This window comes from Mobula birostris, chromosome 27 (genome assembly GCF_030028105.1).
Source record: "Mobula birostris isolate sMobBir1 chromosome 27, sMobBir1.hap1, whole genome shotgun sequence".
Lineage (NCBI taxonomy): Eukaryota > Metazoa > Chordata > Chondrichthyes > Myliobatiformes > Myliobatidae > Mobula > Mobula birostris.
In genome coordinates, this window is record NC_092396.1 from 32,086,449 (window position 1) to 32,113,683 (window position 27,235).

The following is a 27,235-nucleotide window of genomic DNA, read 5'->3' on the forward strand; positions in this document are numbered from 1 at the left end:
CTGCAGTTTTACCACTGCGCATTTTGTCTTTCTAGGGCAGTTAATTAATCCTTAGATGCCAAGATTGATATTGAACTCTTGGCCTCAGATAAACAGTTCAGTACTCAGCATTACTAACATATTATTTTCAGCATATGTACTGCATTCCAAGACGCTATTTTAATGATTATGATGTGGTCTTCCTCACACTGAGGAATCACTCTGCCAATTGGATGTTTTAACATCTGGTCATATGTAAGAATGAAAGAAAGCTGTGAGTTCAATGGCCAAACGAAGTGAAAGAAATGAGGCTCTGAAAAGTATTCGATAAAACAGTCAAAACATTTTATTTTATAAAAGATTTGTGTAACTTCAAATGGTACATTGTTAACACAAGTGAACATAATCTGAAAGATATTTTATATCAGATTTACAGAATGTTTTAGTTTTAATACTTTGAATGTTGTGATGTTTCACTCCTCAATAATGTTTTGAAGGGATAACAAACAAGGTTATCCTTATCCACACCTCTGTATGTTTCAAATCCATGACTTCTGCTAGTAACCCATGTCCTAATGGACAGGTTGATAGGTGAAGCCAAAACAAGTTCTAAAGCAGAGCAGACAGATTCAGGACTCCTGTCTAAAACTTCACCTTGAAAATTGTGTTTGAGTTCCTTTGGGGAATCACAAGTTGTGATAATACAGTGCAGAACAGTGGAGCTGTAAAGTCTGACACATTGAATGTATTCCCAGCAACGGTGCCCTTACACAGCCTCCCAAATCCCAGCTATGACCACAGGTTATCTCACAGCTCCCAATACTAATAGTGATCTGGATTCCACCTCACTGAGAAATGTATATAAGTGGAAATTGGCGTAAAGAATTAAAAACGCATGCAGACCCTTGACTTATTCTGAGACTGAACCAACTTATGACACAGAGATAAAAAGATAGAAATGCTGAAAATTCTCCACAGGTCCAGCAACATTAATGGACAGACTAATAGATTTAATTCTTCACGTCGGAGAATGATCACTAGAAGGTTTCGATGAATTGTCTTTAACCTGAAACATCAACTGTATTTCTCTCCCCATGGGTGCTGCCTGACCATCCGAGTTTTTCCAGAGTTACCCACTTTTACTTCAGATTTCTAACATTCGTAAGTTTTTATTTTTGTTACAGAGATGCTTCATATGACTATTTAAAAAGGTATAAAAACGTTAAAAAAGGGTCTTCTGCAAGAGTAATGCTTAATGGCTTGGTGCAAGAGCCCCAAAGGTTAGCTAGTGCCCTGTTCACAATACCTGAGGAATGTCTGACTTATGAAACAAATCAGAAAGTGTAATTTCCTTGGGTTTTGTCCTATCCAGTATTGGAAAAATCCTTACTCTAGCATCATTCTGTCGTCTGAAGCCAAAGTAAGGCAAATCATTATTCCCTCATGATGTTCCCCATTAAGTGCTCAAAAAAAATGGCAATTCACAGGAAATGGATTGTATTCATCTTCGCAAATGCCAATATGTTTTGGGTTAGGGTTTAGGGTCACAGAGGCAAGGTTTATCACTATCTGCCAGGAAACCACTTCTCTCCTGGGGTAATTATAATCTGACCACTTGTCCTATATTGCTCCTCCATAAAAAAAAAAGTAACTAGGTCAGTCATGCATATCCCAAAAAAATGACTAGCACCAAGAAACAGCTTTCTTCATTAAAATAGTAGTACCAAATCATACTAGACATCAGTTAATATTTCCTCCACCCCGCCCCTCACCTAATCCTTTTGCTAAGTATTTTGAACCATTTTAAGCTCGAGAAGGACACAATGGTTAATGTAATAGCATCTCCATTTGGAAGAATGGAGAGATTGTCTTGCACTAATGCAAGAAAATATTGTCTTCTTTCAACATTTTGGGAATCTCATTATGATGAGTTAATTATTGGCTGTTACTCATACAGTGATTCTGGTCAAATTGGGGGCTTGCTTGAGTGTTGGTGCCAATTTAGGAGGACCTCGTTCTCTAACAAAGTACGTGTCTTCAGGGTCTGGTCGCTCAGTATTCTGAACATGGACGTTATCCATCCAGGATCCAGCAAACCTTTGGAGTCAGGTCTCCAGAAAACCAGCTACAACAAGTGAGGCCGCACTTAGAGCTTATCTTTGAAAGTTTATTTTGCTACGTAGTTAGCTAGTGGTTTTTGTTTAAGGTTTGTGCCTTTATTTATAGGCTGTGTGGGAAGGGAAGGAGGGGAGGGAAGTGAGGGTGGAAGACGGTGGGGGGTTGGGGGGAATTGGTCATCCCGGTCCACAGAGCACTGTCATCAGGAAGGCCCCAGCTAATGAGTGCTTCATATAGATGCACCAAAACCTTCCCATGACTCTTTCCTCTGACCACAATACTTCAGAAATCATAACCATTGCATTGAAAAGAGAGGGGAGGGATTCCTGACTAACAGGATAATCCACACTGCAGCAAGTCCCAGATAAAGATGGTGCTAGACGCAGGCCAGCAGTGCCAGCAGAGCTAACAAAATGGCGTTGGTGCCCTGAGCAACCCATGCGCTGTTGTCACAGGGCAGCATGTTGAACTTAGCACAGTGCTCCTTGTTCTGTCCGATGCAGGCTGCGTATGCCATCACATGTGGTATGTAGTTCTGTTCGTGCACACTGTGGAAGAGGTGGGCCATTGGGCCTTTCGCAAATATGGCAACGTCTTCTCCGCCGTGAGTCTCCTGTCTCAGGGGCACGGCCGACTGCGCCAGGTAATGGTTCTCACCTGGAAAGGAAGGGGGCATGGAGAGGCCAGTCGGGCAACAGAGAGGGGCAAGGGGGAAGAGTGGACAAAGCAGCAGGGGTGGCGGGGGAAAGGAGAATAAGAGGGGAAGAGTGCAAGGAATGAGACCGAAAGGAAGAGGAGAACAAAGGCAGTGGTGAGGGAAGGAAAGAGAGAGAGAGAATAAAAAGGGTGAGAGAGCAAGGGAGTAAAAGAAAGAGAAAGAGAACAAAGAATGGACAGGGAGCAGAGAGGGAAAAGGAGAGGGATGTGAGGCAGCAAGGGGGAAGGAGGAGGCAAATAAAACACAACAGAAGTAGTTAGAATAAGCCTTTTCTGGACAGGTACACATGCTTTATTACTGAATGTAAAGTGACAGCTGAGCAGCCTTGGATAACAGGTTCATTTATTACACTTTTCTCCCCCACGCTCCCCTCAGAGGTAATCAATAGCAGGATGTCCTGACTTTCCTGAAGCACACTACTCCAGTCTACATTTGTTATCACGATCAATACCAGTGATTGGGTCCTCAATTAAATTCAAAAAAGGCATGGTGACAAGGCAATGAAATACAATTAGTCTAGATCTAACCTAACTTACTCTCTGGCTGGGAACTGATTAACAAGCCTTCCCCTCCAATTCTTTCTCCTTTCATAATGACTGCCTGCACACACTCTGATTCACGATCTTCCATTACTCTCACTGCCATAATATTTCTGAAAATCTAATTCTTACAGGTTAGATTAACAGTAACTTAGAAGAATTAAATATTCTCAATTAATTGGCTTTTGGCAAATCCTACTTTAAAAGAAATTTTAGCATCGCTTTTCCTCCTATTAATTTCTACCTATTGATCTGGGATGTAGGGTTTACAGATACTGTCCTAGGGTGCCTACTGTCACCTCATTCAGGTGATCACATGGATTATCAATCTGAAATATTAATTATTTTTCTCCCCACAGGCGCTGCCTGGCCTGTTGAGTATTTCTAACATTTTCTGTTTTATTGTTACAGTCTTTTTTTTGCATATTTCATTTCATTGCTTGGAGTGAGCAGGGAGACACAGGAGCCACAGTTCCAGAAGAAGGGAATACCAAACCAGGGGGAAGAACCAAGTAGTTGCCTCTTACTCAGGAGCTATTGAGACCAATTTACCCCTGCATTTAGTGACAGAAGGCTGTGGGATCAAATCTTATTTTAGAGGCTCAAATACAAAAGTTGAGCTAACACCCAACCACAAGAACATTCCAGTGATGTAAAAGATCATCCACTCATTAAGATCAAGGCAGATCTACCACAAGATTATTTTCCTGCTCTTTCCCAATATTCTTGATGATCGCTTTAGAGAGCAAAATGTTTTGATCCCAGTTTTAAATGAATTAAAGGACTGAGCATTTACAACCCTTGTAGAGGAAGCATCCAAAGATCTGTCATGTTCATAACCTAACCATTGTTTGAGACTGTGTCCTCCTTGTCCCCAACTTCATTCCCCCTCCCAGTTCTGAGCTCTTCAGCCAGGGAAGAACTTCCTCCCTGTATCTACTCAGTCAAATCCTCAAAGAAGTTTATATTTTACAATTAGCTCACATTTCATTCTCCTAAACTCAGAAGAGGAGAGGCCAAACCTACTCAATGACCAAGCATCCCAGCAACCATTGCATTTCCTCTATAGCAAAGATAACAAGACAATTAATGTCTTTTTGCCCTCTCGGGTAGGTAAAATTGTTTTTGTTATAACTTTAAAGAGCTATTCCCAGATTCCTAGTTAATGTTTATCTACTTGAGTTTTTTTAAAATCTGTGTTTCCAATCCATCTTGACGAACTTGCCCAATATTCCAATGCAGTTTGCTGGGTACAGTTTTAAGACCTTTGTTTCAAACCTAACTAAACTGTTCTGAAAACTCCCATCATTTCATGATCACTCTTCCCAATAGACAGCATTATTACAAGCTAATTAATTAACTTCATCTCATTGCACAATTGGCTTAGTTTACTACAGTTGATCATGAAGCATGTTGGGCCTTCTAATTGTAATGTTGCAAATAAATATACTATGAATTTGACAAGATGTTTTACAAATGCAAAGAATTCCAGATCTGTGAGATAGATGCATCTATACATCTCACAAGTAAAGATTTGTTATTAGAAAGCACTCCTGGTTACTATATGTTAATCTCATTTCTCAAAGAGGACCAATACTTACTGATCTCGCTAGTTGAAACATTTGGTCTCTCTCCATTTTGTACTGCATAGCCAGGTCCATTTCCATATAATATCGAGGTGAATGGCCTGTTGTCCACATCACTTAAATATGGAGCAAGGCCTGGAAGAAAAAGAAGATGAGCCTGTAAAATTGAAACCTATGAACAGCATTCAGGGACACTGGTACAATTAATAACATCAGTCCGGGTCATTTTACCAAAGATTCACATCTCATTGCTTTTAATGATATGGGTTACACCGGTTGCACTACAGGCTCCGTATAAGCCCCACTGTGGTCAGTAATACCCTATTAGTTACATCAATTGTAAAACAGATCCTACAAGCCTATATGTCAGTGTTACACATATAGGATGATTTGAAGAATGAAATGAAGGCAGAAAACAGATCCCTCTCCTTGAGGAAATAACCTTACTGTGGTGGATTTGGAAATGGAAGTGGGGTGAGATAGTGCTAGAAAATATTTTATTTAATTAGCTTCTTTTACAATCTGAGGGTGCCCTGAAGTATATAACCTCCTTAGCTAAATCTATAATTTTATATCCAGATTTTTTAAAATGAACTGAATTCAACATCTCAAAGTATTCCTTCCTCATGGATTACACTATATGCAGTACAGACCTCACAAATCATGGTACAAACAATACAATCCCCAAAATACACCCAATACAGGACCCAGGGGTTCGGAACAGTGAGTAACTCATAAGGAGAAGCTTTCACAACTTTGACTAGGTGAATTCCTATTATTTCATCAAACATGATTACAGAAAAATATACACACTTAATGCCCATTTTCTCCATAGATCACCCTCATTAGGAATCAGGTTAATATTTAAGTTCTGAAATCTTTTATTAACTCAGATAACAAGACCATGAGGTTGGTGATCTGAGTGAGAACCCCATTCAGCCCATTTTATATGTCCATGAAAAATCTATAAACATCAGTGATGGGATGTAAAGGCTTCATAAGTCACTGTAGGAGTTCACTGGATTCCATTCTAAAGAATGAAGTGAAAAATGACCTGATCTCCGATGACTTTATGACTTTGAATTTCTGTGAATGAAGTTCATAGTGTTCAACTTGGAAGCCATACTTCTTAAAATCGGAACTACTGTTTTCAGAGGGCTATGTGGGCGAATCTCATTAGAGAGTTACAAGCAGTTCACCCAATATAACCTGGCACACATTGACATCACAGACTGTCCCACCACACATCATGGGCATCCCACATACATATTCTACAACTGCGTCTACATTTCAGAGATACTTCAGGCAAATTTCTCAATTGAGAACTTATCAAATGCTTTGAGATGTTGTATTCAGTTTATTTTAAAAGTCTAGAAAAAATTGTTGGTTTTAACTGAGGAGTTGATATGTTTCAGGGCAGCCTGAGATTGGAAAAGCCACTAATTAAATAAAATATTTTATAACACCATCTCACACCAGTTCCATTTCCACATCCACCACAGTGAAGTTATCTCCTAGGGGAGGGAGATCTGTTTTATGCCTCCAGTTTCTTCTTCAGATCATCTCATTTTGACCAAGATGCTCAGTATACGACCATCACTGGGGTTCTTGACTGGATTCAATTGTTCCAAATTTTTTTTGTGTGTAGGGGTGGAGGAGAGACAGAGATTTCTTATTCGGAGGAAAAATAAAGCTGAGATAGGAATTCAGAAAGCTTCAGCAAAGAGGAGCTCGAATTGCAACGTGCTTTGAGACTTTTATTCAGTTTATATTTTTAAAATTCTGGAAAAAATTGTTAGTTTCAAATAAAGACAGCAGAGAGTAAGTGATAGAACTATGAAGGCAAATTTTGACTTAATTCCCGTCCAGTTCCTCTGTACATACACTCCATCAGCACACAACCACTATTTTCATATTACCAAGAGAATACAAGAACAAGAAATTCACACTCATCTAACTCTGGCAGTTTGAATATCACTGCACATACACGGTCAACATCAGTAACTACCCTTTGAGTGACCAGAATTGCTTCTGCCAATCCCCCCCCCCCCCACTTTCTCTGCTACTGAAAAGTAATTTGTTTTCTCTTTTTCCCAGTTCTGTTGAAGGATTCTGGATTTGTAACATGAGCTGTTTCTCTTTCCATGATGCTTCTTGACCTGCAGATTTGGAATGGAAGCTATTAATTCACCATCACCCATTACACAGCATGTAACAGAATTTATATTTAGCCACGGGAGGGAACCTGATTTTGCTCAGTGGACTCCACCAAGTCTAAAGTATTTCATAGCCAAGCAATTACTCAGTCTTGGAAGTCTGAACATTGCTCTACTAGAGGAGACTGTAGCTAATTTACATACATTGTATCCCTCAAACAGCACTGGGATGTGGGTTCAAGGATATTCATCAATCATGACAATGGGGGGAGTTACACTTATATGAATTGTTGCCATGGGAACATCTACATCCACCTGAGAAGTAAGGCAGTATCACTGACATTGATCCTTTGGGTCTACAGTAAAAGGTCAAATAACTTTAGCGTCTAACCTCCAGAACTCAACAAACTCAGAACTATCTGATGTGTCAAGTTTATTTCCAAACAATAAAAATGTATTACAAGATCTCAGAGGCATACATGAGGGACAATCAAAGGTCTGATAGCTATCAATATTCATTAAGCATGTAGATTGCACATCCAAAGTATCCAACCAAATACTTGATCAATTCCAAACAATTCTCAATGAGACAGCACCCCTAAACCTTGGGGGCCTGTCTCACTGTTTCTATCACTGGCATCTTTTCAACACTGAGAAACAGTGCAGCGAACACAAAAAGGGAAGCTTTCAAAACAAGCCTGAAGAGGGAGAAGGGAGCTCCCTCCCCCAACATTCGTCAAGACAGAGTTGTGTGTAATCAGAAGATCAGGTAGCCAACAGACTAGGAGTGATTTAGGGATCAGAGAGCAAGATGGTTGGGTGGGGGGGAACTAGTGCATGAGGCAAGCAAAGTTACTTAACATAATAGTGTTCTAATGTGCATTTACCCAACAAAACCATGGTTGTGTGGGGGCCAACAGTGCTTGATACTGCCAGCACAAGGGTTGGGGGATGGCAAGGTCCCAGGCGGTGCTCTAAAAGCATTGAGGCCAGGAATATAAGGTGGAATTTCCCCAGTGATATAAAGTGACCCAGAATTTATTGTTATTTTTTTTTCCCTGGAGGAAAAATGCAATGTAAATCACTTGGCAATGAAACAGATGGCTCTATGAAATCCAATTTCTTGCACAGGCTCTTCATATTATCTTCAGTAATGCTTTGTAGCCTCTGCCATGTTGTCTTTTGGCACTAGTATTGCAGTGCTACCAGACCCAGACTTCTGAAGCAGCTCTCCTCTCACAGATTCAATCTCTGGACTCAAAATGCATGGAATGCCATCTGAAAAGCGTTAGATATCTAGTTTTGATGTTAATTTAACTCTTACAGTTGTCTCCATGCATTGATGTAAAGACTTGTTCCACCATCTTGCCTACACCAGTAGGGGAGAAGCTGCATTAAGGTAGCAGAGAGAGGAACATTGGTGATGGAAGTTTTCACATAAGGCGCATATTGTCTACATAAAATGTGGACGTAGAATGATACCATGTTTTGGAATTGTTCCAGAGAACTTCAAAATTGCAAATATCACTCTACTCTTTAAGAACGGTAGGATGCAGAAGAAAGAAAATTACAGGACTGTTAGCCTGACTTCAGTGGTTAGGAAGTTGTTGAAGTCCATTATTGAGGATAAGGTTTCAGGGTACTTTGAGGCAGATGACAAAATAGGCCAAAGTCAGCATGGTTTCCTTAAGGGGAAATCTTGCCTGACAAATCTGTTGGAATTCTTTGAGGATTAATAAGCTTCAAGGACTTGGCTTCAATACATCCTTGTACAATTGGATCTTCAATTTCCTCACTTGCAGACCCCAGTCACTTCAGAAATGGAGGCTGTGGAGGCCAAGTTATTGGCTATATTTAAAGCGGAGACTGACAGTTTCTAGATTAGATTGGACTTCAAAGGTTACGGGGAGAAGGCAGGTCTTATATAGTATGGAAGGAGTGTAGATGTAGAGGATATAGTTAGCATACAGAGATTATTTTCAATGCATTCAGAATGCAAATAGAATGAAATAGGCATTATATACAACAAATTAAATCAGCTTATCATTTATCACAGACCAGGACTAGGCACAAAGCACTAGGATTAGGACTAAGGCAACGAATCAATTTGGTGCTATCATCCATCACTCATAGTGTAGAGTGATGCTCCATCTTGAACCAATAGAAGGCTTTTGCTTTGAAAAAGGAGTATGGCCCTAACATAATAGTTGGTAAAGTCCGGCTTAGCATTTCTGACCTCTGTATCAGCATCAATTCAAACCAGAGCTACTCTCACATCCAGTAATACATAGATTAAGGTTGCTCAACCTAAAGTCAACTTTTAGATAATGGAATGTTGAACAGGGTTTTAATATTCAAGGAAACAATATTGTAGTTGACTAATGCCCAGATGTAAGGCTTGTCACACAGTTAAATGTTGCTGAATAAGAATGCTATTTACTGGCAGAATGCGTGTTAGATGTATGTGAGGGGTTGAATCACAAAGTGCTGCTGCATCATGCAAAATTCCAGCAACAGTAAAGGCTTCCTGTTGAATAATGTCCAGTGAACAATTTTATGTTGGGCGAAGGGAGGCAACAAAAGGTACTCTGCTGTCACGGCAGCTTTGTAAAAGGGATGCAGTAAAAGATTAAACCAATCTGCATCATTTATAAATCTGTTCAAACAGCACTCAAAAATTAGTGCATCTTCTTTGTACTTCTATTTTGCGTTCCAGCCAACGTAACCTCCATTCTTCTGATAATTTAGCCCAATGCCTTGCGCTCACCACAGTATTCACAAGGTGTTGTGCAGTTACCACTATATCTGTTGCTTATATATTGTTCTTGTTGTGTCACTAAACCCTATGATTCCATTAACAACACATAGCCATATCCATTGACAAATGTTATGTATTTGCACCACTAATTCTGTCTAGAAATTGAAAAGCTGCAAAGATGGAAATCTGAAATGTAAAAAAAACAAATTGCTGGATACACTCTACAGGTCAGGCAGCATCTCTGGAAAGTGAAAAACAACATATTTATTTCAGCCCAGTCATCCTTTGTCAGAACAAGACAGAAAACAAGCTAACTTGAAGTTTCAGAGAGCTGGACGGGGTGGAATGGACAAAAGGAATTACCCTAATAAAATGAGATCAGCATTTCTAAGGTGATATGCTGTTCATTAATCCAATTGTTTGCTAGATTAATGAGGGAAATTAGGAGACAGAAGAATACCAAACAAAAGGCAATGTAAAAGCAGTGAAATGTGGATTATAACTATAGAAAATGCTGAGCAGATCAGACAGGATTAGTGGAAAGCTAGTAAATCTTTCTGATCTTCTACATCATCCAGTTTTCTGAAATGATTGTTACATTTTTATCCAAATGGTACCCAACATTACCCGTTGGAGAAAATAAATTCCATCTGCCGTTTTGGGCACTTTTCTTGCATTGTATAATAAATACTGCACTCGCCACACCTTTTAACCACACATGCCACACCATAAGACAGATTCATCAGCCCAGCTCTTTGCTTCGAGAAGCTCTGGTCAGATCCTTGCCAAAATAACAAAAGTGGTAATTCCAGACAGAAGTCAGGAAATTAATTTAAGTGAAATTCACTCATGATTATACCATGACCTCATGCTGACCTCATTATCACAGATCCAAAAAAAAGTACAGCAAACTATTAAGTAAGACGCCCACTATTAGTGAGGTTCTGATTTACTGACCTGGTGTCCTCTTCCCTTTAAGGTGGAAAATCTTGGAGTTAGTTGAGAATAACAGTTCCATTGTTCTTCTTCAAGGTGAAGCACAGAACAATATAACCCAGGGGTAGTTATTCCCTCAAACCCAAACCAATTTTACTTGGAGAATTGTGCTCAGTTCTGGACATCTCATTATAGGAAGGGTGTGACCATTTTTGAGAGGGTGCAGAGGAGATTCACCAAGATGCTGGCTGGATTAGAGGGTATCGCTTACAAGGAAAGGTGGATGAATTAGTGCTTTCCTTTTTGGAACTAAGGAGGATAAGAGGTGAATTGATACAGGTGTATAAGATGTCAAGAGGCATAAATAAATGGACAGCCAGCGGCTTTTTCTCAGGGTGGCAAAGGCTAACACAAGAGGGCATAATTTTAATGTAAGTGCAGGGAAGTATAGGGCGTTGTATGAGGTAAGACTTTTTACACAGAGGGTAGTAGGTGCATGGAATGCATTGCCAGGGAGAGTTGGTCTGGGATAGGCACATGGTTGAAAGGAAAATGGAGGGCTACCTGGGAGGGAAGGGTTAGATTGATCTTGGAGTAGGTTAAGGGTTCGACACAATGTGTTGGTCAGGGGTTCCCAATTTTTTTTTTAAATGTCCTGGACCAATATCACTGAGCAAGGGGTCCAGGAACCCTAGGTTGGGAACCACTGACATAAGGGCTTGTCCTGTGCTAGTTTCTAATTCTTGCACATGTGACCTCTGTTTGATTTCAGCAGTACAGGTGTATGAACTGCTCCTTACACTGGGAATTCACACAGGTTGCTATTCCACTGTGGAAAAATTCAACCTCCTCACATCTACACTTCAGGCTAAAATCAGAGCACATTTTGCATCTAATTTAATATTCAGGCATTTCTCACTTCTGCTCAATATGCACATACTCTTTAAACCAAGGGCAATATTTAATTGCTTTGGCCATATATTTTCCCAGTGGATGTACAGAAAACAGCAGCTGTTAAACCAAGTAAAACTATTTACCTATTGCAAAACTATTTACCTATTGTAAAACAGTTTCCCGTTGCAAAACTATTTACCTATTGCAAAACTCAGCCTTTTCTCCTTGGAGCAACAGAGGATGAGAGGGGACCTGATAGAGGTGTATAAAATGATGAGAGGCATTGATTGTGTGGATAGTCAGAGGCTTTTTCCCAGGGCTGAAATGGTTGCCACAAGAGGACACAGGTTTAAGGTGCTGGGGAGTAGGTACAGAGGAGATGTCAGGGGTAAATTTTTTACTCAGAAAGTGGTGAGTACATGGAATGGGCTGCTGGCAATGGTGGTGGAGGCAGATACAATAGGGTCTTTTAAGAGACTTTTAGATAGGTACATGAAGCTTAGCAAAATAGAGGGCTATGGGGAAAGTCTAGTAATTTCTGAAGTAGGGACATGTTCGGCACAACTTTGTGGGCCAAAGGGCCTGTATTGTGCTGTAGATTTTCTATGTTTCTAAAACACTAGGGCATTCAACCCATCAAGTCCATGCTGTATTCCACTGGGACAACCCCAGCGGGCCCTGCAACTAATTCTCTCTCACATGTCTATTAACTCTCCTTAGGTTCTTTAGGGTAATTTACCCATTAACCTACCAGCAGACCTTTCATGCGTGACAGGAAAATAGAGCATTCGGGGAAACCCATAGACAGTCAAAGAACGACCCGTAAATCCTACACAGATGGTACCGGAGGCCAGGATTGATCCTGGTCATTGAAGAACGGGGGGTGGGGGCAGGAGATGCTCCAAATGAAGACAACTAACTCACAACTCAGATTAGCATGAATACCTGTAAAAGTTTAATCAGTTCCCCTCTGCTGGAAACTGGGCACCAGCAAATTTGGATCCCTAACAAAGTAGGGTCCAGCAGTAATTTACTGCTTAATTAATGAAGCGCTGAGTTCCTGTGCAAAAGGGAAACATTTTCCTTCTACATTCCCTTCTGCAATTCACCCAGTTAGTTTGCTGACCTCCAAACCACAAGTTGTGTGACAAAATTTTCAGCAGTACGAGGAACACTCCCATTGACTGTCAGCAGAATCGCTGAAAAATTTTTATCCCGAAACTCATCATTAACAGATTCCCTGAGGTCTGCGGGTTGGAGTTTGAATGACTTACTTCAAATGTTTGAGTCAACATGCTGAGCAGACAGACCAGACTGAATTTAAGTTACACTTAGGCTGACATGTAAATGCACTCGAGGAGCATTGGTTTTCACTTGAACACAGGGTAAACCTATTCCAAAACCCACTGCAGCAATTTTAAAACATAAGAGAGTCTTTATTCTCAATAATTCCACCTTTCTTAGGCTGATGACTCAACGAATTATTAAGAGTCCACTACTGAACTCACCAAATATGTTGCTTCCTCTAAATGTATAGCCACCAAAGGTAAAAACATGAGAATGGTCAGCAGTAATGACTGTTAATGTGTCAATGTCTCTCGTCAATGTGCCAGCCCTCCCAATGGCTTTGTCCATCTCCACTGCTTCGTATAGAGCCATCTTGGCTTTCCCTTCATGATGCCCATGGTCTATCCTGCCACCTGCAGAAGGAAATATTCATTCATTAGATTGAGAGAGAAACCTGAAAAGTTTCTGCATTCAGGAAGGGAATGAACACTCTGTGCAACACTTTGCGAAGGACGTAAAAGTCTGAAGGACCAACATCTCACCAGGTAAGAGAACACTGAATAATCAGCAAGAGGCCCACCCCCGTAAGAGGAGACTTCACCCATTAAGGAAGGATGTGGTGCAGAGATTGGTGCATTGTGTTGAGAACCCAAAAGATCACTTACAATTAAGGGATTTACTTTGCAAAGGAACTGATTAGAACCCCATTACAAAGATGAGGTTTTGGGGTACTTGAAGGCACATGATAAAGTTGGGCAAAGTCAGCATGGTTTCCTGTTGGAATTTTTAAGGAAACAACAAGCATGACAGACAAAGGAGAGTCAGTGGATGTTGTTCACTTGGACTTTCTGAAGGTCCTTGATAACACGCTGCATATGAGGTTGCTAAACAAGTTAAAACCCACAGTAAGGAAAGAACATTGGCTGTTTGGCAGGAGGCAAAGTGTGGGAATAAAGAGAGCCTTTCCTGGTTGGCTGCCGGTGACTAGCGGTGTTCTGCAAGGGACAGTGTTGGAACCACTTCTTCTCGTATCTTATGTCAATGATTTAGATGACAGAATTGATGGCTTTCTGGCCCAGATTATGAACAGCTATACAAGGAGGCAGAGCAGCAGGTAGTGTTGTGGAAGCAGGGAGTTTGCAGAAGGACTTAAACAAATTAAGAGAATGGGCAAAGAAGTGGCCGATGGAAGATGGTAATGGGAAGTGGATGGTCATGCGCTTTGGTAGAAGGAGTGAAGGCTTGGACTACTTTCTAAATGGGGAGAAAATTCAGAATTCAGAGGTGCAAAGGGACTTTGGAGTCCTCATGCAGAATTCCCTAAAGATTAACTTGCAGGTTGAGTCAGTGATAATGTTATCATTCATTTCAAGAGGACTAGAATATAAAAGCAAGGATGTAATGTGAGGCTTTATAAGGTATTGGTTAGACCACATTTGAAGTACTGTGACCAATTTTTGGTGCCCCATCTAAGAAAAGATATGAAGGCACTGGGGAGGAGGTTCACAAAAATGATTCTGGGAATGAAAGCACTAACACATGAGAAGTGTTTGATGGCTCCAGGCCTGTACATGCTACAGTTGAGAAGAAAGAGAGGTATCGCATTGAAACTTGTTGAATATTGAAAGGTAGAGTGGAAGCATGGAGGATGTTTCATATAGTGGGGGAGTGTAGCACCAGAGGGCATTGTCTCATAATCCAAGGGCGTCCCTTTAGAATAGTGAGGAGGAATTTCTTTAGCCAGAGGATGGTGAATCTGTGGAATTCGTTGCCACAGAAGACTGTGGTGGCCAAGTCATTGGGTATATTTAAAGTGGAGGTTTATATGTTCTTGATTAGCAAGGGTGTCAAAGGTTATGAGAAGAAGGCAAGTGAATGGGCTTGAGAAGAATAAAAAAAAATCAGCCATGGCGGAATGCCAGAGCATTCTGAATGGGCTGAATGCACTAATTCTATTCCTCTGTCTTATTGTCTTATTGAAAATGATTAATCCTGAGTATGGTCAACAGTGAATACACAGGGAAAATCTTGGCCTAATGGGGTGGTAAGATCGCGGGCTATTTTGCTGACATCCATTCCCATTGTATTGGGAATGGAGCAGCAAAAGAAAAAATTCCCTTTAAAATTTCTGCCCACTGAAGTTCAAGGTAGGTGGGAGAGACAGGCAGCAATGTTACGTGTTCTGGTGTCTGGGGAATGACATAATCCCAATCACGACTAATGTAGAAACTGCTTCAGAAACACATCAGGAAACACCCAACTAAATATCCCGAGTGAATATGAGCAACCTGTAATCATGTACTGCTCCAAGTACAGCCAATTTTGAACCAAGTTCTATTCCAGGTACAGCCAACTTTCAATTCTGGAATGCTAAAAAGACAGCATTGTGCAAATTAATTTCTTGAGGCCCAAGACTTGGGGTCAACCTTGTGCACAGAGCCAGGAACACGTGGCCACATGTGTAATTTAAAAGTGGCAACTCCCATTGAGTTTAATGGATTTTCCTGCTTCTAATTTCCTCTTCTAAAGAGAGTGAGGTGGTGGTGACAGAGCTACGGGCACCTCAGACACCAGAATATTTAGATTGTTGGCAGTCTCATCCACCCATTCTAAACTTATTGTCATCTATCAAAAAATTTGAAGGAAATCTTTTTGCTTTTGTGTTTTAAGCACAGAGTGTCACCCATTGGGAGCGAACATTAGAAAAGAATAATGATGTTGCCCACAGTATTAGCATCTCCAACTCTATCTATCACATGCACGTTCCCAAATTGATCTATAACCTCTGGTGTTTCTAAAACTAGTAAGCGATGGCAAAGATGTTCCTTCAGTGTACCCATGCACCGACCTTCCACTAGTAAGAAGAAGCCTTTTGGATTCCTGCTCAAACTCCTAATGGCTATTGTTACCATCTCTTCAAGTGAGGGGTCAGAAGTTTTATTTCTTTCCAGCTCATACCACAGGTCACCATGTTCATTAGATCATGATATTGCAAGATCTAACCTGTGACATTCTTAATCTTAGCTTGAAATATTTTAAACTTTTATTCTAATATTATTATTTCTAAACCTTAAATCACAATACTCCCCAGACATGTATGATTCCTTGTCCTCTGCTGTGGTGTGCCAACCTGTCATATTCTTGACCCTAACTCAACCAGAGAAATCACAGATCTGAACATAAATATAGAAATGGAAGTAATTCTCCTGTAATTGCAAGGCAGTTATATTGTTTAATTTGAACTACTCCACTCATTTTGCAAAATGATCAAGTTACAATAGAATAGCCAATATCTTTCTCAACTTAAGCTATTCAAAATTGACTTTGAAAATGATGATTATTCAGTTCTGAATGGATTACAGTGAGGTGATCAATATGAGTAGTGTGCACTCTGAAACTAAAATTCACTTATTGGATGTTGGCACCACTGATTGTCCATCACGGTTGTCTCTTAGCATCTTGATAACCCACTGCACTCTTTATGGTGCAAGGGTCCATGTGGTGATAGTCGGAAGGGAGTTCCAGGATTGCAAAGTAGTTGAAACTGAAAGAGCAGCAAATGATTTCCAAATGTGCTTGGAGTTGGTGTTTTTTTTTTAAATGGGTATCCAGCACCCTTGTCCTTCTCAGGATATATGTACTTAATACAAGGAATGAAGCTATCAAGTTTCTGGAGTATGTATACCTTTCAGATGTCATATTTCCTTATGAGAAAGAAGAAAGCTATTCAGTCAATGCCAACTCTGAGCCAACCCATTTCCCAACAGTTTACTCTACAAGCAATTCTCCTCATTTCTATCAACTTCCTGTAGATTCTACACTCACCTACATAGCTAAGGACAATTTATGGTAAACAATTAGCCTTCAAGCTAGTACTCCTTTAAGGTGCAAGGGAGAACCCATGGTTACAGGGAGACCTTCCAAACTCCATACAGTCATCACACAAGGTCAGGTTCTAACATGGATCCCTGGAGCTACGTAGTGCCAGTCCCCAATACTGGTTATGATCTTCCTCTCTCTGTCCCACTCCCTCACAATCCTATGTGCCTTACTAGAAGAGAAGGAATGCAATTTAGGTTTTGCTTATTTCAATTCCATCTAAGGTCCATTTCAACCCGAGCCCTTACATACTGTTCGGGTCAAATTTGACCCATTTTGACATTTGACAGCAGTAAAAACACTCTAAATGCCATTTTTTTAAAGCTGAAACTTTTTCATTTTTGCGCATTTTGGGTCACTTTAGGAAACGTCATCAAATTTCGGCTTTTAAAATGGCACTTAGGGCGTTTTTACTGCTGTCAAATGTCAAAACAGGTCAAATTTGACCCAAGCAATATGTAAGGGATGGCAAAGATGTTCCTTCAGTGTACCCATGCACTAACCTTCCACTAGTAAGAAGAAGCCATTTGGATTCCTGCTCAAAATCCTAATGGCTATTGTTACCATCTCTTCAAGTGAAGGGTCAGAAGTTTTATTTCTTTCCAGCTCATACTGCAGGTCACCATGTTCAAAAAGTCCTGGGAGGTAGATAGAGAAACACACATTGAGCATATGTCAATCACCAGTATTCATAAACAGTGTTTGGTTATTGGATTACCTAGAGACAAAACCAAGCTCAATCAACATTAGGAAACAAAATATAAATAATCTCAAGTCACTATTTCAAAATAGAATGTGAAAATCGCCTTTGTATCCTTGACAATATTTACCTTAGAAATAGATGTTATCGTCATTGCAATTTTGATGGATGGAGCATCATTTCACAACAGTACAAAGCATTGGTGAGACTACACTAGGAATATTTTGTGCAATTCTGGTTGCCAGCGATAGGAAAGATGCCATTAAGTTGGGAAAGGTACTGCGATTGAAGGGCTTGAGCTACAAGGAGAGACTGGATAGATTGGGACATTTTTTTTCCCTGGATCATAGCAGTGTAAAGGGAGAATTCATAGAGGTATATAAAATCTTAAGGGACATAGATAAGGTCTTTATCCCAGGATAGGGAAATCCAAAACTAGATGGCACAGGTTGAAGATGAAGAGGGAAAATGTTAAGGGGTTTTTGTCACGAGTGGGTGGATATATGGAATGAGCTGCCAGAAGAAGTAGAGGATAGAAGTATGCTTACAACATCTAAAACACAGGAATATCGGAATAAGAAAGTTTTGAGAAATACTGACCTTTCACATGTAGTGACAAATGTCACCCTATAAATGTAAGTTCTTATTATTTATAAGGATCTTTCAATAGACTTATATAATCCATCAGTTTTAATTTGTGGCAGCTGCAAATTAAGAAGCTTCCCTGTTATAAATGATGGCCAGGCCACCTTTGCTATGAGCAGCAGGTCACCAGAATCCCAAAGGTTACTGAGGAAATTCTCAAGTCACTATTGGTCAAAACTCCATCAATAAAGCAGTGAGCCACTGAGAACAGGAAGCCTCCTATTTCTTTTCAGGTTTTGTGTTGCACTTGACTGAGATCATACAGATCACCTTGCTGCCTCTTGGAATCAGAAAAGGAACACTATAAAACACTATCCAGGCTAAATTCCCTCAGAGCAGAGAACAGTCAAACTGAACTACACCATATAAAACTTGCGTAGCTTACCCATTAGGTGGTCCACTTTGTTCAGGTCAAGTTTTTTCAGCTGCTCTCTGTTCCAGACATAATGAGCTCTCTGAGGAAATGAAACGATCTGTTATTGCATTATCCACAGAGAACAATGCAGAATCTTCCAGTCAGAGCAACTTATCAATAGGAAACAGTGGAAAGACTCATCAGGTCAGGCAGGATCTTCAATTTTCCGTCCACTCCAACTCTGACCATTTCCCCTTCATTGATATAATGAGGTCCAATGGAAACAACATCTAAACATCTGTCTGGTGGCAGCTTTTCAAACTCAATATTAAATTCTCTAATATAAGGTAACTTGCTATCTCTGCTGTAGTTTATATCTCCTTGGCATTTTCTCTCCCTCAGCTGCTGGGCCCTACTATTAGCCACACATAACACAAAGATAATTACCTTCTTAGTGCCTCCATTAATTGATTAGACCTGGCCTCACCCTATTGCAGTTGTTCCCCTTGTCCTAACCTTCCCTCACTACCATCAATCCCAGCCCACCCTTCCCTTCAAACTCTCTTTTTAATCACTCTCTCTCCCCCCCAGTTCTAATGAAGAATCTCCAACATGAAGAATTTTAAACTGTTTCTCTTTCCTCAGACCTGCTGGACTTTTTCCAACATTTTTGTTTTTATTTCAGATTTCCAGCCTTAGCAATATTTTTATTTGTTGTTTTTCAGACTAACTTATCTTCCTGTTATTCTTCAGAAGTAGTATTCATTAGGAACACCATGCACACTCGAAGAAATACTTCACTTCCAGGGAAAGCAATTGGCAGATTAAGAACGTTGCAGGAGACAGCAACATGCTTCTGAATCGTTAAGGGAGGAGGGTGGTAGGAAGGGGAAATATGAGGCAGGAGAGTAGCAATCATATTTAAATGTGGAGTGGAGAACTTTCAATCAGATAACAGCCAATTCCCTCATATTAAAGCAAAACACATATATCTTGGAAGGCAGTATTGTAAATATCTGTTGTTGTCTTAACATTAGTTTCAAGAAATTAAAAAAAAGTAAAAATTTCCCTCTGAGAACCAAGCAACAACAATCACATCACTAATCCATGCAATCAACCCCAATTCTGGTGAGAACGACAACATTCAATTGATTTTGGGAAGTGGGGAGTCATAGATTTGATCGTTTATTTTTCTCTATGCTGTCATTGGAAAACCTGGAATTGGTACAGGTGACTCTGGTTTCTAAATCGCTTCTTCACTGTTGCATCTGTTCATCCATGTATCAGATTAATTAACCGTCACCTCTTGGATTTATTGCAAGGCAACTGAACAGGACTCATCACATTTCCATCTCCATAAATGAGGAGGTTTTTTTTCTTTGTCCTACCTTATGGTAAACTTGTGTTTTGAGATACTTTATCACAAGTGTTTACCCGCTGTAATGAAGCTCTTAACTGATGAAGAAATGTTCAGTATTTATGTCTGCCTGTTAATCCGCAGTTACACTCACACTGTGTTGTTTACACACCAGGTGTCATATTCACATTTTAACAGTTATACAGGTGCTTTCAGTAACAGAATTATCTCCAATTATAGTAGATTCTTCCATAATTAAAGTGTTGTGGACAAGGGAAGAGCACAGTGAGATGATCGAAGTTATCACCTCGATTTACAAAGTGCGGGACAAAACTAGGTCCCTTAGATGGAGGGAGAAACAGACGTCAAACAGCCAAGCTTTAGATGTGGTTGAGTGGAGGGAGCAGTGGGCTGGTGTTTAGATGGAAGTGGGGATATTCTGGGTAGTGCTCTGATGCTCAGAAGTGGAGGCAGAAGAAGAGATATGGGGTGTACCAACACATTATCTAATATTGGGGCAACAAAATCCCAGGGGGTTGGAAGATAAAAGAAATATGACATAGGCAAAACATTGAATAGTTGGTGGCAAATTGTGAGGATTCAGAGTCTTGGAATTTATAGATTGCAATGAAATCTCTCCTACCCTCCCCCACCCAAATTCAAGCAGAAGGTACCAAAGCTTAAGAATACCTACCACCAGGCTCATGGACAGCTTCAATCAGAGTATTGAAATGAGAATTCTCACACACTACAAGATGAAACTTTAATATCTCAGTCTACCAGGTCTTGGCCCTCGCACCTTATTTGTCTATCTGCACTTTCACTGTAACCATAGCACGATATTCTGCATTCTCCCTTTTACTACAATGATGTACTTCTGAATGGAACGATCTGTCTGTGTGGCATGGAAACAAAAGCTTTTCACTGTATTGCTGTACAATGAGAGAGGTCAGTGACACCTCTGTCAGTCAGGTTGACCATGCGGTCTAGATACGCAAACCTGGGCAATACGATATGCATGTAGCAAGCTCCCCTCTCCACGCATCTGATGAACCCAAAGGAACGGCAGGGACCGATACTGTTTGGTACCAGCAGCGTTGCAGGAGTTGCCAGTCAGCGTTGAACTCAATTTAGGACAGCACTAGGGACTCCAACTCCGGGTTGCTCCCCCTCGCGGTTTATTCCCGAAGTCTTCCCCACGAGTTGGTACAGCTGCAAGGCAGCGGAGGTCCGAGATCAGAGTTCTTCCCCAAGATGAGCTGCCAGCCACAGCTGACAAGCCCCATCTGCCCGAAGCGACTGGTTTTAAGGCACCAGTTACTCCACCTTCGTCCTCCTTCTGTCCGTAGAAACGGGTCCACCAGGCTTAGTAGCCAAGTCACATGTGAAGGCGAGGAGCTGGACTGGGTTGTCAGAGGCTATCTGAGGCGCACACTATTGGGAATATTTAATAGGTATTGGGAGCTTGTCCCCGTTACCATCCCCAGCTATAACAACCTTAAGGAACGCTGTACAGATGACAATGATAAACCAATTCCATTATCAACAGATTAGGGGTGACAAAATGGAGCCAGTTCACTGAAGGTGTGGGGTTACTAAAGGGAAGTAACTAACCTGTTTTTAGCTGATGCACTTGTCCATTGCTGTTTGAGAAAATTACTGGTGGTCTGAAGAACAATGATGTCCCATTACCCGTAAATGATCCATAAAGGACACTGCATAATGAACAATGTCATCCTACTCACCCATAATAATGAAATCCTCAGTGGCATAAGCACGACTCACACCATGAAGCACTCAGTCGATTTTACAGACTGAGGTGAAACAACACAAAAATAATTTTTATGGACTTTCATTCTGGGGAAAGTACTAATTTTCAAAGGGATAATGCTAGAACAAAAACCTAAGTTGTACAATCTGAATTTATATTGCACTTTTAACACAATTAAATATCCTACAGCGTTTCAAAGGAGCATAATGAAGCCAAATGAGGAAACCTCCTGAGCAACAAGCACTCTGCTGCAAGAACTCAGCAGGTGAAACAGCATCTGAGGGGCTAAAGGAAACAGCACCATTTCACCCAAAATATCAATAGTTCTTTTCCTCCCACAGATGCTGCTTGACCCACAGAATTCTTCCAGCAGATCGTTTGCAGCACTCGTTTCCAGCAGCTGCGGTCCCTTGTGTTTCCAGGAGGTGCTGAAATGGCGCCAGTCTTGTGCGTGTAAATAGACAACACCACAGCCACCATGGGACAAAGGAAGCTGAAGGCAAGGGACCCAGATTAACACAAAGTGATGGAGGTTTGGGTCTGTGTTTCGTAATGAGGATTAAGTCCACTTTAAAGATTTTATGAGCTGGACACTGCAAACCACATTGTGAGCATCTGTGTGGTTCAAAATTGAAGGACAGTTGCAATATTCTAAAAGGAAGTAATGATATCAAGGGAAATCAGATTTGAGAAAAAAAAACTTTGAATGGGGAAAGAGGGAGAAGGAAAACAAGTGGAGAAAATACGTGCAGGCAGCTGAGCAAGATAAACAGTAAGAGTACAAATGGGATCGAAGGTATCCTACTGAGTGTCAGGCCCAAGTTATAGAGTTCTATTTTAACCATCTGACAGCTATAGTCACAAATCTGCCTCACCCCCATCCCTTTCATTTCACACACATCTGCCCTCACCCCATCCTCTCACTGCCACACAAGGGATAGGTTTCCTTTTTGTCCTCACCTACCATCCCACAAGCCTCCACATCCAGCACATAATTCTCCGTAACTTCCGCCATCTTCAACAGGATCCCACCACCAAGTACATCTTTCCCTCCCCCCCACCACACTTTCCACAGGGATCGCTCCCTATGCGACTCCCTTGTCCATTTATCCCTCCCCACCGATCTCCCTCCTGGCACTTACCCTTGCAAGTGGAACAAGTGCTCCACCTGCCCCTACACCTCCTCCTTATCTACCGTTCTGGGCCCCAAACAGTCCTTCCAGGTGAGGTGGCACTTCACCTGTGGGTCTGTTGGGGTCAGCTACTGTATCCGGTGCTCCTAGTATCCGGCCTCCTGTATAATCAGTGAGACTGACGTAGATTGGGAGACTACTTTGTCAAGCACCTTCGCTCTGTCCAGTGACCACCCGTTTCAATTCTACTTCCCACTCACATCCCCACACGTCAGTCCCTGGCCGCCTCTACTGCTGCGATGAGGCCACACTCAGGTTGGAGGAGCAACACCTTGTATTCTGTCTGGGTAGCCTCCAACCTGATGGCACAAACATCGGTTCCTTGAACTTCCGGTGATTGCCAGCCCCTCCTCTCCTTCACCACTCCCCATTCTTGTTTCCCTCTCACACCTCCTCTCCTTACTTGCCCATTACCTCCCTCTAGTGCTTCACCCCCTTCCCTTTCTTTCCACAGTCCTCTCCTAACAGGTTCCCCTCTTTCCAGTCCTTTATCTTTTTCACTAAACAAATTCCCAGCTCTTTACTTCTTCCTCCCCTCCGCACCTTCTTACTCTGACTTCTCCCCTTCATTTCCATTCTCGATGGAGGGTCTTGGCCCGAAACATCAACTCTTTGATCTTTTCCATGGATGCTGCCAGGCCTGCTAAGTTCCTCCAGCGTTTTGTGTAAGGTATAAATCTGAATGATTAAATTAAGCAGTTTACAAAACTATTTATTGGACTGAGTTACTGGCCTACCTTGCCTCTTTTTATATGTTTCCATTCCTCCACCAAGTTCCTTCCATCAAGCCGGGAGCCATTAGCTTTCCACTCATCTGGATATTCAATATCAGGGGTGTCTCTTGGGAACATATACTTTCTGCCACCACCCATTATCACCTGGTTCAGGAATAAGAAATCAAAGAAAATATATTTCAAGATAATGGAACGATTTTGAGTCAAGTGTACATACTTCGGGTAACAAGCATGGATCATAAAATTTATCTGCAGGAGCTTTAATTCTCAGTTGATCTTCAATATGACAATCTGAATGAATCTCCCTCTTGCTGAGTGGGCAGATGCATGGCAGATGCAGTTTAATGTGGATAAATGTGAGGTTATCCACTTTGGTGGTAAGAACGGGAAGGCAGATTATTATCTAAATGGAGTCAAGTTAGGAAAAGTGGAAGCACAACGAGAACTAGGTGTTCTTGTACATCAGTCACTGAAAGCAAGCATGCAAGTATAGCAGGCAGTGAATAAAGCTAATGGCATGCTGGCCTTCATAACAAGGGGAATTGAGTATAAGAGCAAAGAGGTCCTTCTGCAGCTGTACAGGGCCCTGGTGAAACCACACCTGGAGTACTGTGTGCAGTTTTGGTCTCCAAATTTGAGGAAGGACATTCTTGCTATTGAGGGAGTGCAGCGTAGGTTCACAAGGTTAATTCCCGGGATGGCGGGACTGTCATATGTCGAAAGATTGGAGCGACTGGGCTTGTATACTCTGGAATTCAGAAGGCTGAGAGGGGATCTTATTGAAACATATAAGATTATTAAGAGATTGGACACGCTGGAGGCAGGAAGCATGTTCCTGCTGATGGGTGAGTCCAGAACCAGAGGCCACAGTTTAAGAATAAGGGGTAGGCCATTTAGAACGGAGTTGAGGAAAAACGTTTTCACCCAGAGAGTGGTGGATATATGGAATGCTCTGCCCCAGAAGGCTGTGGAGGCCAAGTCTCTGGATGCTTTCAAGAGACGGATAGAGCTCTTAAAGATAGCGGAATCAAAGGTTATGGGGATAAGGCAGGAACTGGATACTGATTGTGGATGATCAGCCATGATCACAGTGAATGGCAGTGCTGGCTTGAAGGGCCGAATGGCCTACTCCTGCACCTACTGTCTATTGATCCTGGGTAGGACTTCTGAAGAAAACTTTCCACCTTGGGCCGGCTGGTGGCGCAATGACATCGGCGCCAGACCTGGGAGCGGAGGTTCCCGAGTTCGAAACCAGTCAGGTCCGCTCCCGAGTACGCTTTCCATCCGTGCCGGGTTGAGTGTTGAGATCGCAACTCGACCTCGTAAAGTAAAAGGGAAAAATACTGCAAAAATGTCTGTGCGAGGAGTGGCGCGCCACACAGTCTCTCTCTCGCTCTGTGCCTTGTAAAAGCCATGAAAAAGACATAATCACGGACGCACGCACACGCAGACGCACACACACAGACTTGCACGCATGCAGGCACACACCAAAAAAAAAGAAAACTTTCCACCAATGAATCGCCCAAATATCATTGAAAAAGTATCCTCAGCATTTGCTGATACTGTTACTGATAGTGAATATTGAGTAGTAACCTTTCAGTCCCAGCTCAGGATCACGTTCTGTATTGTTAGCCCACCACACACACCACCCAGGAACCCATTCACCAGCCAGGAGATGAAGCACTACCCATAAGGTTCACACAGTCCCATGGCTCTGGATAGAGGTAGTACCTTTGATGTCTGGCATGCTGCTACCTACCGGACAGGGTGGACGGGCATCACTGGTCCTCATCCATCTCCTAAGTCTCTCATATGTTGGCTCTAAGCACCATACCCCGATAGAGTGCTTCAGCGGGCAAGCTAAACCATGTGTGGGGGTGGCATTAACACGGCACCACTGGGCGAATGACTTCCGTGATGAAGTCACCAGCCGGGATGGAAAGATTCTCAGATGAACTATAACGGCCACGTGTTCACGACCAAGGCGAGCCACCTAGTTGGAGGAAATCGGCTGTGGTCAAACCTGGAGAGGGATGGGCTCCGCCAGGTTTCAGATGCCCAAGACACGCCGTACGATGAGCACACCAAAAAGCTGGTGCAAAGCTTTTTGGCATGATGGCACCCTGATGACTCCACCAGAAGTTGAGGGTGCAAGAAGAAGGTGCCACATCAGGATTGGGCAATCAAATGGCATTTGAGCCTCAAAACAACAGTTTCACTGGTTAAATACTAAAGCCAAACTCCTATCTGCTTTGGTTATTTCAAGGCCTGCTGAAGAATCAGGCTGGACAGATCCTAAGAAGGAGATACTTGATTTAATATTTGTCTACCCATTGCCGCAGTTCTCAGCACGACTGAAGCAGCATACAGGAGAAAGGGTCTCTCTATCTCATCACTGTCTCAGCACTGAAACACATTCAGAGAATCCCAATGGGAAGCAAGTGTCTCGCAGATTCAATGCCAGTGAAATGGTAACAAACACATTCATGCTCCTTAAACAGCAAATACACTTGGCTGCCATCCCTCGCAGATGGCATTTATTGAACAGTACGTTTCTTGATTAGTGCGCATTTTCAATTCTGTAAATGAATTGCGAGATTGTTCCAACTTCAAAATTTTGCAAATTCAAAGCTGCATTTTTTTTTGATTTTGCCTTTGACACACTATTTAATGATGGATCACATGAATGCTTATCCTCCCTGTTCAACTGGTTGAAGATACAATGGTCCTTTAGGAGCGTCACACAGCCAAGATCACTATTTATGAATTACCAGACTTATAACAACAAATGATGTGTTGTCTGCAGACCCAGTCATGTGACTATCGACACAAATATCTATTAAAAGGAATTTGATAGAATTTGACAGCAGGTGGAAAATACACAGCACACACACACACTTCTAGTACAACTCAACATCATACCTTGACTACTGCACTAGAGTGCAGTCAAGGATTATTGACTTAAGGCTCTACCAACTCCCATAGTTATCCACTAATTCTTGTCTACACTGGGGTTGGTGGTTACTATATTAAAAGGATTTCTGAATAGTATGAAACAAAGGCAAGCGTCACCCTCAAGAAAGCTGGAGAGACAATTACTTAATCATTTCAAGAGGGTGGTGAAAAGTCTCCGGGTTGTGCTTCATTCAGAAGATCTGAGCTCATGGTACAGCTTCAGACTTTGTTTGGCACCCATCGATCGTACATATTTGCTGCATAAACCTTCTCCCACTTCAATCCTACCATTGCTCTGGAGACACCTCCCCTCAAGTACAACCCCCCTCCTGTTCATCAGGAGGCCCCCAAGAAATGCAACAGTCAATTAGCTACTGTGCACAGACAGACTGATGAAAGGATGGGTTTTGAGACTCTCACATTTGAGTGTGAGGTTACCTTCGAAAACTATGTGTACCATGTGGTCTGATTTCTGATGCTCTGTTATACCAGCCACAACTGTGGTTGAATGTTGGCTACTTTTAATAAAGAATTTTATTAATAAACTCTTGTTGGTCGCTGTTGTTGCCTTAGTGAACAAGGTGAAAAGGGCCACAAAAGTCCTATTACAATTAACTCCAGAAGAGGGGCCAAGTGAAATTCTTATTGGTTTTACAAGTTGATCTCAAGGAAATC

General features: G+C 41.6%; 1 protein-coding gene across 1 annotated transcript in view; it reads right to left on the reverse strand.

Annotated features, from left to right (window-relative positions):
* Window positions 1–364: 364 nt before the first annotated feature.
* LOC140188779 (alkaline phosphatase-like) overlaps window positions 365–27,235 on the reverse strand; it is an 80,647-nt gene continuing 53,776 nt past the window's right edge. The window contains exons 7-12 of the mRNA XM_072245404.1: window positions 23,609–23,749; window positions 18,581–18,650; window positions 17,354–17,488; window positions 13,193–13,384; window positions 4,956–5,075; window positions 365–2,754 (exon numbers count right to left, since the gene is read on the reverse strand). Coding sequence (XP_072101505.1) covers window positions 2,474–2,754; window positions 4,956–5,075; window positions 13,193–13,384; window positions 17,354–17,488; window positions 18,581–18,650; window positions 23,609–23,749 — 939 coding nt within the window. The 3' untranslated portion in view covers window positions 365–2,473. The remainder of the gene's footprint in view (window positions 2,755–4,955; window positions 5,076–13,192; window positions 13,385–17,353; window positions 17,489–18,580; window positions 18,651–23,608; window positions 23,750–27,235) is intronic.